Raw genomic sequence first — 12,062 nt, 5'->3', positions numbered from 1 at the left:
AAAAAAAAGAGAGATTCTCCCTCCGCCGTACGGGCAATCATAATAAGTCAATTGCAATTTTATACAACAATAAATATATGACTCAAGAATCGTATTCCGGAAATGCCATTTTTCCTTATTAGCCCAAATTACGCGGAGTGATTCAGTAACGCAATCGCAATTACTGGCTAGCTGGGGCTTTGTTTGTTTCCTGTTCTGTTAACCACTGATTATCCCAATTAAGTCATCACAAAGAATATTGTTCTTCATCTGCTCCTCCATGTATTTCAGTATCGTCCCTCCATAGCAATTTGAACATTCTTGTCTCTCCGGCCTTGTTCAAACCACACTATTTACGCATTTAACATTTACGAATTATTTATTGTTATGTATCTATCATACAATAAGGGTGCATTTATTAACAATAAAATGACATTTTTTAGAACAGGACGTTGAGAACTTGCGGAGAAAAGTAAAAGAAAGCACAACTTCATTGAAAACGAAAATGATCTAGATCGAAGCTTTATCTGCAACAAAGCGTGATGGAAATTATTCCTGAAAGGAGGAACAATGATCACCCTGGTATAAATTGGCAAGTTGGTGAACCGGCGCTGCTTATTATTAAGTCAACCTTACCCGGTACGTACTTTATGATTTTTCTAACTTCAAAACTGTTCAATTGTTCAGTTTTTTCCTAAAAATCACGATGGAAAACTGAAACTGAAAATTTAGGTATTTTCAATTTAGATCTTCAAAGTAGGCAAGCTAGTCTCCCGTCGTTTCCAGTGGAAACAATATTGTTATTTGTTCTGCAGCTTCACTGGTATATCGTGCTCCGCGTCCCATTATTAATATGAATGACAGACATGATTGAATGCACAATGATTTGTTTCATTTATCTATCCCTTAGCATTAAAGTGATCCACGTTTCAATTGGTGCATTTCAATGACATCTGTCATTCCTATTACAAATGGGGAACGCGAAGCCACGAAAAAAATTTAAGACAGAACAGAATACAATGTTTTGTAAACATTGTAGACCTAAAATTTATGAGGTCAAGGATAGAATACAATTTTTAATTTACTTGGAACTGAAGAGATGCAGAAATAAACTTATTTTACATTTCTTTTTGAAAATTATGAGTTTTGCAATTCGGTTCATTATGCACACAGGACTGCTAAAATTAGAATCGTCAGAGCATTTTAAATGTGTCTTTATAACTTTACTTTTAGTTGGAATTGGATGGAAAATAATCGACTGCGTCGCCACATGGTCTTTGGCGATTCCTCCAAAAATCTTGAACAACAACGGTTGCCCATTAATGAACTACTACTACCGAACCTCTAATGGGCCCGCCGAAGTCCAATAAGATTTGAGACACCAAGAACTATATCAAATTTGCGGCATTCAAATTTCCAGATGCGGATAGTTGCATTTTATCGTGTGGGTTTGCAGCTATGCAGGGGAAGTTGCGAAACGGTAAATTAAAAATTTTTTCGAAATTTAAACCGGCGAACATGTTTTCTTTAGATTGATTGCAAATCTTCCACTTGCGAACGAATCCGAGCTGCGATTGGCCCGTGAATTGTCAGCAGGATGCGCGACGACGAGATTCTTGATCGCTTTGAGGTGTTTAAAACGCGTTGAGGTTATTGCTCCGAGCATTGAGTTGGGGGAGTTCAGAAATGATAATAATCGTAAAACGTGATGGTAATATGCGGCAATCGTAAATGGTGTAAACGAGTATATAAAGTTGTACAAGTTGTAAATAAATGTTCTCTGCAACAAAACATTTTCGTTTCTTTCTGCACTCTTTTCATTTCTTAAAAGGTGGCTATTATTTAGCGCGTGAGATTTCTATGTGTAATACATAATAGCATTTGTTCGTTTTCTGTTGATATACTTATGGGATTGCTTTTTACAACTCTATATAAAAATGTAACTTGTAAGAGTAAATAAACGCATACTACGAAATACGAAGGATCGCTCAGTATTAACAATCACTTTTAAGCGAAATTTATTTTAATGCTTACAAAATACATTTTTATAGTTAACAAAAATGCAATCAAATTCAATGTCTTGGGCTTTGAGATAATGCTCTTGTTTTTTTTCTGCCAACGATCCTTGGTGCGATAATAACGATTTTGACATTTTTTGATCAAAATCCATGTGGTCCATAAAAATAGATCAATCATGTTTGATCATTTAAGATAATGCCTCTGATCTTTTTTCCAACGAATCTTGGTGCATAAAAAACGAATTTTGACAATGTTTTGCTGCAAAATCCACGTTTTTTCGCCAAAAATTCCCTCAAATTCATGTCTTGGGCATTGAGATAATGCGCTTAGTTCTTTTTCCCAACGCTCTTGGTGGCATAAATAACGATTTTGACATGTTTTGATCAAAATCGCACTGTGGTCCGCCCAAAATGCATCAAATTCATGTCTTGGGCATTGAGATAGCAGTTTCCGGGCAAATACGATTACGTTGATCATCCGTGCGCATCTCAATTCCGTCTGGATTATGCGCTAGTCTTTTTCAGTCTGGCATAATTAACGATTTTGACATATTTTGATCAAAATCCATGTGGCATGCAGAAACATAATTTAACATTTTTGACCATCACACACATGCGGTTATCAACGTGCACGTTATGCAACTCTTCAGCATCAAGAATAATTGGCGTTTGAAAGCTTTAACAACTCTAAATTCATGTGTAAAAGAATAATTTGGGGTTTTTAACAAAAAAAAATTTTGCTCTAACTTTTGACCGCAGACCAACAAAGAAGAGTTATATTGAAGTTGTTACACATCTAAGAGTCATAGGGAATAATCAGCGAAAGTCCGACTCGATACATGACTAGGAATGAAATATGTTATTTTTATTATATTGAGTTCGCAGTTTTTTCCTGTTCCGATTAGCTCGAATCCGTATAACTTTTGTTTCCTGTTTAAACCAGCTTCCTGAAAATCAATAGCGTCCGTTTCTTAATGCTCCAACGTACCCGTATAGCCATAATTTCACAGCAATCGGCACTTTTAAAAAGAGTTAGAGCGCAACACGGACGACGGACGGACGACGGACGACAATACAAAATAGATAAAGGATCTGAGGATCCTTAATAATCACATGCGATCCAGCTGTTGCTATGTTGCATGATAGGTCCAAAAGGTCTTCACTGTGGCCATCTAGCCAGTTGGATGAATAACTAAATGTAACGGGAATTGTACCTTGGTCGAAATTAGAATGTAGTTTACTCGAGGGTGATTGAAGGTTCCCTATATCTCCATTGTAAATATTCATAAATATTCTATATGAAAACCAAGCAAAGGTTGGTCGAGTAACATACCGCTCGACGCAAAGAGGATTCCCGGTTCGTATTTAACGCGATGCACATTTCCATTGGCGCCCCCAATCTGTTACCAAAAAAAATTCAAACGCATTCGCGAGTGCCCAGAAACGAACGGAGTTATCATGAAACCCCAGATGGACGGATGGACAGAAAATCAAAATTCGTTTATATAAGGAGCTGGCAAACTGGATCGGAGCAAATACCCCCAAACCGTACGGGATTCGTTGCTATGTGGATGTAGACTATAACTGGTGGGTAGATGATGTGGGAAGATGTCCTGAAGAGAGAAGTGTGATCTCAGAAGAGCAAACATAAAATAATGGGTACAGAGGTTTACAATATACAGGGTGGTGACTTGCGTAACGCACGATAGGGATTTCAATGTAAAGTTCATAACATGCGAATTATTGGCTCCCAAAATTTATTTTAGAGCAAAAATGTATTAAAGTTTTTTGTAGAAAAAATTTTTACCGTCATCAACCGTATTTGTTTGCAATTTTTTTTTTTCATATAAAGCTGGAAAATTGTAAAAAATAAACCCGCATCTTTTCCAATAATCCTTGCCATGTCATGGAATTTTTAAAACAAAAAGATATACCAGTTGTAATTAGCAGCCAGTTCGAAATGATTTTATATCGACTGGTTACTGGTCTTGCAGTTAATGATATTATTCGAACATTATTGTAAATTGTTATATTAAGAAACCGTTTTTAGTAATTTGGTCTTTTCTTATGTTGAATTCGCTGTTCTATAATATAATACTTTTTTTGCGCGATCGGTCATTTCTGACTATTTACCGATGGGGTGTTTCCATGACAGTACGTAGAATTTACCCAGTTACTATGATTACGAACGACCGCCAAAATTACTTACCGATCTAAAAACAGAACAGCAAAAATACTTACCACGCCTTTTTAAAAATCACACGTCTTACATTACATTTAATCTTTAATTATTGTTGGTAAATTAAACGTACAATTTTGCTGTTTTTCCTATAGAAGACGCTCAAAAGTCATAAAGGAAGTGCAAAAGCTAGCAACTACATCGCAGATCACATGCACCATTTTATGAAATTATTAATGTTCACATTTGACATTTAAACTGGTTGGCCTAGTGATGTCACCATACCAACTTCGATCATTTCGATTTATTCTGCTCGTTAATGTTCTTAGTGCATATTTATATTTGGTTTGCATAATTTTTTAATTTTCGATCGCGCAAAAAATGTTAATAAGCACGTCGAACGTTAAAGGTTACGCGTCCTCAGACAATATTGGGTCGTCGCTTCGCTCCTCCTCCAAACAATTGTCTGCGAACGGATAAAAAATCCCTTACCGTTCTCCATACTTAATATAATAACTATTTGATAGAATTTGATTTGTTTTATAGCAGACATTCCATGGCATGACGGATATTGGCGTAGTTTTTGTATTATAAAATTCCATGGCATCACAGATTATTGAAAAAGATGGGGGTTTAATTTTTCCAATTTTCCGTCTTTATTATGCAAATAATTGAAAAGTAATACGGTTGATTGACGTAAAAAATTTTTTTCTACAAAAAACCTTAATACATTATTGCTCTAAAATAATTTGGGGAGCCAATAATCGCATGTTATGAGTTTTACATTGAAATCCCTATGATGCGTGACGCAAGTCACCACTCTGTATACAGACATCGTTGCCACGTTGTATAAAAACACGATTACCTATATAATATAACATATACTATAACACAGATACCAATATTGAAACTCCACAAGCTGCACGCTATTGAAGCACATCGCTACCAGAGCTATACAGATCTCGTAGTTCAAACGACTGGCCCTTATTGGATACGAGATCTGCTTCGCTAAAGTGGTATAAGACAGTAGATCTGTACCTCTACATCCAAAATGGTTCCGAGGCGGATACAAACTTCTCAAAACGGTGGTATAGGTATTTCTGATGATGAAAGTGGATATAAACGTTAGTTGCTCACATTACTGACCAGGCACCGCCGGGTGTCGAGTGCGTGAATCCTCTATACGGTGTGAATTGCGGGTGTAACGTACGTATTTAGACGGACGAACTCCCTTGTAAAATTCCACTTAACTTCTACCTTACACTGCGACTTTTCGCATGCCTGTATGAAAGAACAATAGATTTCCCACTGCTTTTTAGTAAGGGAGGTATTGTGTTGGGGTAAAAAATGACCCCCCACTTTTTTGACGGAAATACACGTTTTAATGCACCACGAATCCGAATCAAACATAATCTGTCTGTCTGTCTGTACTGTCATTTCCGGCTAAGAAGGTGCACCGATTTAAGTAAAAAAATACACATATATTATATTCTTATCATTAAAAGGAAGAGTTAACAAGTTTTTGGGGCCTGAACTGATCGGAAACAAATTTGGTGAACATATTCTTAGACATAAAAGGGCACTCTAGTTGTACATTTGAGTAAATGATAGGTATATGATGTGGTTAAACTGCTAAATTTTTAGCAATCCTGTATGTTTTATGGGTCAACCGTGGTACTGGTGCATAAAAATAAGTCATGTTACCTACCTAATATTTCTTTTTTAGATGTTTTCAAATCGTTTGGAAGACTACCAGGTGACAAAACGTTCTGCGTGTCGTCGGACAAAATGGCAATTACTTTTGCTCTTCTGGGCTTAATTTTTTTATTCGCTGTGATTGTGGCAATCGGGGCATTAATGAGAGCACGAAGATCTGGAAGTTCGTTTTCGCATTACAGTAAAAGTTTGTTTTCAAGCAGTAGCGGTGGTTCACGATTTGGCAGCAGCAAAATGTTGCTCCATGAGAACCCTTTAATGTTGCAACCATACAGAGGAGTACCGTATGGTAGAGTGTTTTAATCAAATAGAACATAAATTTAGAACGAAGGGTTGCAAATAATAATTGCATTCATCGGCCCAAAAATGAACTGAATCAATAATGAAACAATGAAACGAAAGCAGTGCAAAGTGCAAAATTCATGTTTTCTAGGGAGCTATTGAATGTTATGAACGTCGTTTCTAAATTTATACCTATTCAAAGTTCACCGTTCGTACAAAGCTTTAAATGTTATTGCTTAGTTACCCGTCCATTGGTTAAATTATATCAGAAATAAGTTAATATCAACTTTAATCGTAGTTGAACGTACGTGCCCAAAGCAGGCAAACGCAACTAAATGTTCGTGGTTATGGGATCAAAAACACTTCTGGGTAATGTTAAATATCCTGTTTGTCAGATATTTTCAAGTTGATTAGTTGGTATAGTTATGTAGGAAAGTATCGGACGAAAGATATTGTCAAAGAAAATATGTAACGGTTAGCAAATGTAAATTAGTAGATCCAAGGTCGTTACATATTTTACGTTGCACGTATTATAAATTTGTAAATTGTATGTTGCTGCGATATGTAAGAATAAAAAATTATTGAAAATTGTATTTATATATTCTCTGCTTCCATCTTACCAAATCCAAATCAACAATAACAATATCGAATTATAAAACACCGTGCCCTTAAACCTGATAAGTGCATCCTCGACTTACTCGTATGTGCTACTGTACCCTAACGTATAACAGAAAAATATTTTAAAAAAATTGTAAAGAAGACAAAAACACAAGGGCAGAGGTTTCTTGTTCCTCTCTGCACAAAGAGTCCACTTCAAGGCCAAAGTCCCTCCCCAGCTTGCATCTTATCTCGGGAACGTCAAAATGAAAGGGATGAACACGGGATGTACCTAATAGAATCACCGATGGCATGTTTGCCTGCCAGTTTAACGTAGAATCCAATCCAAAACACAAGGGCCCTTTCTGGTACCATTCTAACCTATATCGATGATACACACTATGAAACTTACTATCCGGAAAATAATACAAGCACCACATATTATATTGACCAGCGTAAGCCGTTCTCAGAAAGACAACCCACCGAGAACTGCAGAGAACCAATCACCAACGATCATAATGAGTTACCATCTAGCCACAGTTTAACTAATCTGTGCATCTAGCCAACGCCGTGTTCTCATTTTCGAAACACCAATCCGTCCGTGGTCTGTGTTCACTGTTTATGAAATAGCTAAGCAAAAATTTGAACCAATATTATTAAGTTTTGCCATCCATAATTGAACCATATTTATACAGGTATGTATGGTGGCGTTTGTAATTTTGATGTGATATAACAAACTTTCACAAGGAAGGGAAACTATTTTCATTCCAAAATGTCGCTTTATAACTATTTGGGTATGACAAAATGAAGTAAATAACTATAGAAAACGTCAATATTCAATAAAATAACACCACCAGGCTTTGTAATTTTCACAAATCACCCTGTACATTGAGTTTGTAAACCGCTAGAGGCAAGTTTAGGCATAAGTTGCGACTTCATAGCCACATCTTAAAAATGGGAGGAAGTGGTTTATTTATGGAGGTTATGATTTTTATTTGAAATTTATGTGTAATAATCTGCAAAATGACCACGTATGGAATATTCTCCTTGCAAAATTGCTTAAAGTTAAGGCATTGCGCCAAATCCAACTCAAATTTCTTAAGGTACTGCTCAAATGCTTCAACATCACCAAAACATTATGATATTGTTATCTCTGGTGGAGGAATGATCGGTAGCACCTTGGCGTGCACTTTGGGTATGTTATAAAATCGCTATTGTGCTTGATAATGCGTATTTGATTTTAGGCAAAAATTCAAAACTCGGCACTCAACGAATATTGTTACTTGAAAGCGGCAAACCTACACAGTGGACAGTAACGGATAAATTCAGTAATCGTGTTTCAGCCCTTAATCAAAATACGTACAACTTGTTAAACAATATTGGAGCTTGGAAACATATTTCTTCTGTACGAAGTGCACCGGTTCATAATATGCAGGTAGAGAATTCCTACTTAATCTACTTTTTAAATATAAATTAAGCCATGAATGTTTTACATTTATGTTTTTAGATATGGGATGCCATTTCCGATACAGTGATTACCTTTAATCAGGAAACATCTTCGCAAGTAGTTGCACACATTGTTGAAAATGGTCTTCTATTAGACGCAGTTGCAAAAGAATTATCACAAGTGTCAAATGTGGAAGTACGGAATGAAGTGAAAATTAAAAAATATACATTTCCCCAAGGCAATTCACAAATGGTCACTATAGAATTGGCAAATGGTGAAATTTTAACCAGCAATCTGTTGGTAAGTGATTTATAGCTATTATGAAGAACCATACTCATACCGAAGTGTATTCTGATGTGCAATAAGTCATAATTAACTAGTCCATACATATAATGCTTGCCAGGAGAGAATGCCGGTCACAAAATACCTGATCCAGATCTACAAATCCTATGTGTTTCATATTAAACCATACGATTGGAGACTGGCAACAAACATTCTGTGACCGGCATTCTCTCCTGGCAAGCCTAATAATGAGCTCAGAAAAATGAAAGATTAGTGTACTCTGTAGGTCATAAGAGAGAAAGTATTTGATTAACGCATTACTGAGTAAATCAGTAAAAGCCTGCTTGAAATGAAGCAATAAAAATAAATTGTGTGTGCAGTTCAAAGCCAGCTGATCAATGAAACTTTTGCAATTTTATAGGACTGGGGAAGGTATTTGACCGGAGCTTTTTTTTGCATGAACTGCTCAATTCTATGTATAATTCTAGTCATCAACCAGATAAAATATTGCAAAGTTGAATTTTGTACAGATAATAGATACAGTCGTTTATTTCACACACAAGGAAATTTGACAGTGAAGTTTTCAGCAAGTGATAGTTGATTTCGTTTTGTGTGATTCAGTCCCAATACACCTTGCAATACACCTAACATGCCTACAGAATTTACATGTAATTGAAATGTTTTAGTCTTATTTATTAAGACAATGGTTCGCTTTGATTAAAAACCTTGTTGGCATAGTAAATAATGTGTGTGATGTCGACTTGCAGAATTCCCTCGAGAATACCTATAGTAGGTACTGTAACAACCCTGGGTGCAGTTGAGAAGCGAGCGCGCAAATAAAGATCAAAACTCCCGCCCAAACTAACTGAAACCCATGCCACATGATCGTCGAGTAAAAAATCTGTCTAGTGGTAGGAACTACATTGTGTGTGTGTTGCTCTAAGGACCGATTAAACAATCATAAATAAAACGCATGGGGAAGAGTGAAATTTAATTAAATTCATTAAAAACACTCAAAATTCGTGTATAAACAAGGGTTGTCCTCTCACTACCACGAGAGTAGCTCTAGGGTCTTCATTGATTGTACGGAAGGAAAGAGATACTGAAAACCTTCCAGGCTAGGTATGTACTCACCTTATTTCTATATTCGGGGAGTCATGAAAAATAATATCATTTAGTAACCGGTAACAAAAATTGTAATTAATTGAAATGAGGGCAGTCACCTTTCGGCGAATTGTTAAAATTGTAAAACTGTAGAATGTGAAAACAATTTTTTTTAAATATACATATTTCAAAAACCAACAATTTTTCAGGGATTTCATAACACCATTTTCTTAGAACTTTGATTGCGAAACTTTTCTCTCATTTAAATAAATTTGTATCTCTTACCTCTTATAGAATGCCTATAGTTACCCGCCTTATCTCGTACACAGTGTATAATAAACAAGTAAAAAGGTTTTCGCCCTAAGGCGAACAAGTTTAGCGCATTTTCCCTGCATTGATCAATACTTCGCAAAAGGTCATAGCTATGTGCGGTATGGTTTTTTTTACTAGAAGCATCTATGGGTAAATTTTCAAAGAAATGCCTCCATAAATAAGGAAGTTGGCATTGCGCAACCTGGCCAGCCTGCGCATGCGCATATAATCACCAAGACTTTCACTTATGTGCCAGAGTTATAAGCTGCCGAAAGTGGCCATAATAGTGCCTTAGACATTGATTGCAAAGTTTATATTTTTTTAGTAGATACAACCCATTGTTTTATTAAGATTGTTGGAATAGAATATTGTTTTTCAAATAAATTTAGTTTTTTTTTAATCTAAATGTAACTTTATGTTTTTGTTTTTCATTGTCTATGCCTGCTTGATTAAAGTTTTACCACAATTACAATCATAGGTAGACCTTAGACCGATGGAAATAAAAAATTTTGAAATTTTAGTTTGCTATAGCCATAGCCTAGATCTCGTATCGACTTCAGATTTACGCTAAGTACTTATATGAAAGGTTATGAGTTGCAGATGTGGAACTGTTCATTTAGAACAGATTAAAATTATTACAAAAATTAAGGAAATTATCTTAAGAATAACAAAGAAATGCAAATATGCCATAGGTCGCGCAAATCTAATTAGGGTTGTTTAATGCTAATGCTCATCCTAGCAAATTTACCAAAGTAAATTCGGTCAGGGATTGTCTCAATTAACTCAACCCGGTACGTTACCGACAGTTTGAAGAGTGTTACCTGATAAGGTTTATTGTAAGTGTTTACATGCTATTTATTTCACAGTATTACTTCCTTAACCTACGTCAATTACGTTAGTATGAAGGAAAAGCTGATGCCTCGATCTTGCCTAGCTTGTTTGATTATCTTGCGTTTTGCTTCCTAGTAGTCTACATATTTTCGTATTAGTTTGCATTTCTTTGTTAAATTCTTGAGAATACATAATATTTACTTAATTTTGATGGTAATTTTAATCTGTTCGAAATGAACATCTTGAGGCGCGTACAGACATGCAACAGAACATCGTAACGTAACTCCGCTCTGCAACATTTTTGGTTGCAGGACGAAGTTACGGTGTGATTGGATTGCGAGGTGCAACAGAACACCGCTCTGTAACATTGGCGCGAAACATATTACCGTCCCATCAGTTTCTTAATTTTCTTGTTAGAATGGACGTTGTTGCTGCAGCTTGTATTGTAATTTTGACCTCTTGCGCAATTTCTACCCATGTGTCGTTTTTTTAAAATCTCATTATAATAAAAGCGGTGTTTAGTATCCCACAAAATCTCTTTTTTTCTGTACACTTCAATAAAGTTTAGCACAGCATTCTCCGTCCACTCCATGTTCAACTGCAGTACGCCCTAAAGCGAATTGACAATTTAAATAGGAAACGTTCGCAAAGTGGTACAAACATGCATATACCACGTGCAACATGAACGCGTAACAGCTCTTTAATGCGACGATGAAATACCGACAACGGATGGGACGCCGAAATGTTACGATGTTATACAGTTACGCTGTTGCAAAGTTGCGTCCAAATTTGTTACGCACCGGTGTTACGTTACGATGTTTTGTTGCATGTCTGTACGCGCCTTTAGACCGCCAGCAGGAAAGCAGGTTGTTTTTAAAATAAAAAAAATAGTTTGTAATACATCATACATTGATGTATGCATCAGGAAAAAGATTTCAAAACAATTGACGTTAATATATACAGGGTTTTGCATTTAAAAAATACCAACTTTGGATCAAATCTCAGAAACAGTGATCCAAAGATTTTTTTACTACGCCACTGGATTCTACGTAACCGATCAAATCTCATTTGCTCTCTATGGACGTTTAGGTGCGTGTGACCCAGGCTGGGTAGGGAAGGTATTTGTTTGAATCTTTTCTTTCCAGGTATGTGGGTCGATTGCGCGGCGCGTGCATTGTTGTCCATCGCTGTCCCATTGATTGGACATTAAAGTGGTTGCTCCTTGGCGTGCCTCCTTTTGGGATGTTGTCTCTGTCGGACTCGCCAGAGCGGCCGTTGACAGGGGGAAGTGTCATGTCCTGGCTCTTGTGGCAGA

At 36.3% G+C, this 12,062-nt stretch overlaps 1 protein-coding gene and 1 pseudogene across 1 annotated transcript in view; both read left to right on the top strand.

Annotated features, from left to right (window-relative positions):
* The first annotated feature begins 521 nt into the window (after positions 1–521).
* LOC116159775 lies at positions 522–6,728 on the top strand (annotated as a pseudogene).
* A 977-nt stretch (positions 6,729–7,705) lies between these two features.
* Positions 7,706–12,062, top strand: part of LOC116166657 (ubiquinone biosynthesis monooxygenase COQ6, mitochondrial) — a 43,633-nt gene continuing 39,276 nt past the window's right edge. Inside the window, exons 1-3 of the mRNA XM_031481710.1 lie at positions 7,706–7,966; positions 8,016–8,206; positions 8,279–8,518. Coding sequence (XP_031337570.1) covers positions 7,795–7,966; positions 8,016–8,206; positions 8,279–8,518 — 603 coding nt within the window. The 5' untranslated portion in view covers positions 7,706–7,794. The remainder of the gene's footprint in view (positions 7,967–8,015; positions 8,207–8,278; positions 8,519–12,062) is intronic.

This window comes from Photinus pyralis, unplaced genomic scaffold, assembly GCF_008802855.1.
Source record: "Photinus pyralis isolate 1611_PpyrPB1 unplaced genomic scaffold, Ppyr1.3 Ppyr1.4_LG1, whole genome shotgun sequence".
Taxonomy (NCBI): Eukaryota; Metazoa; Arthropoda; class Insecta; order Coleoptera; family Lampyridae; genus Photinus; species Photinus pyralis.
This window is presented reverse-complemented; position numbering and strand designations above follow the sequence as displayed.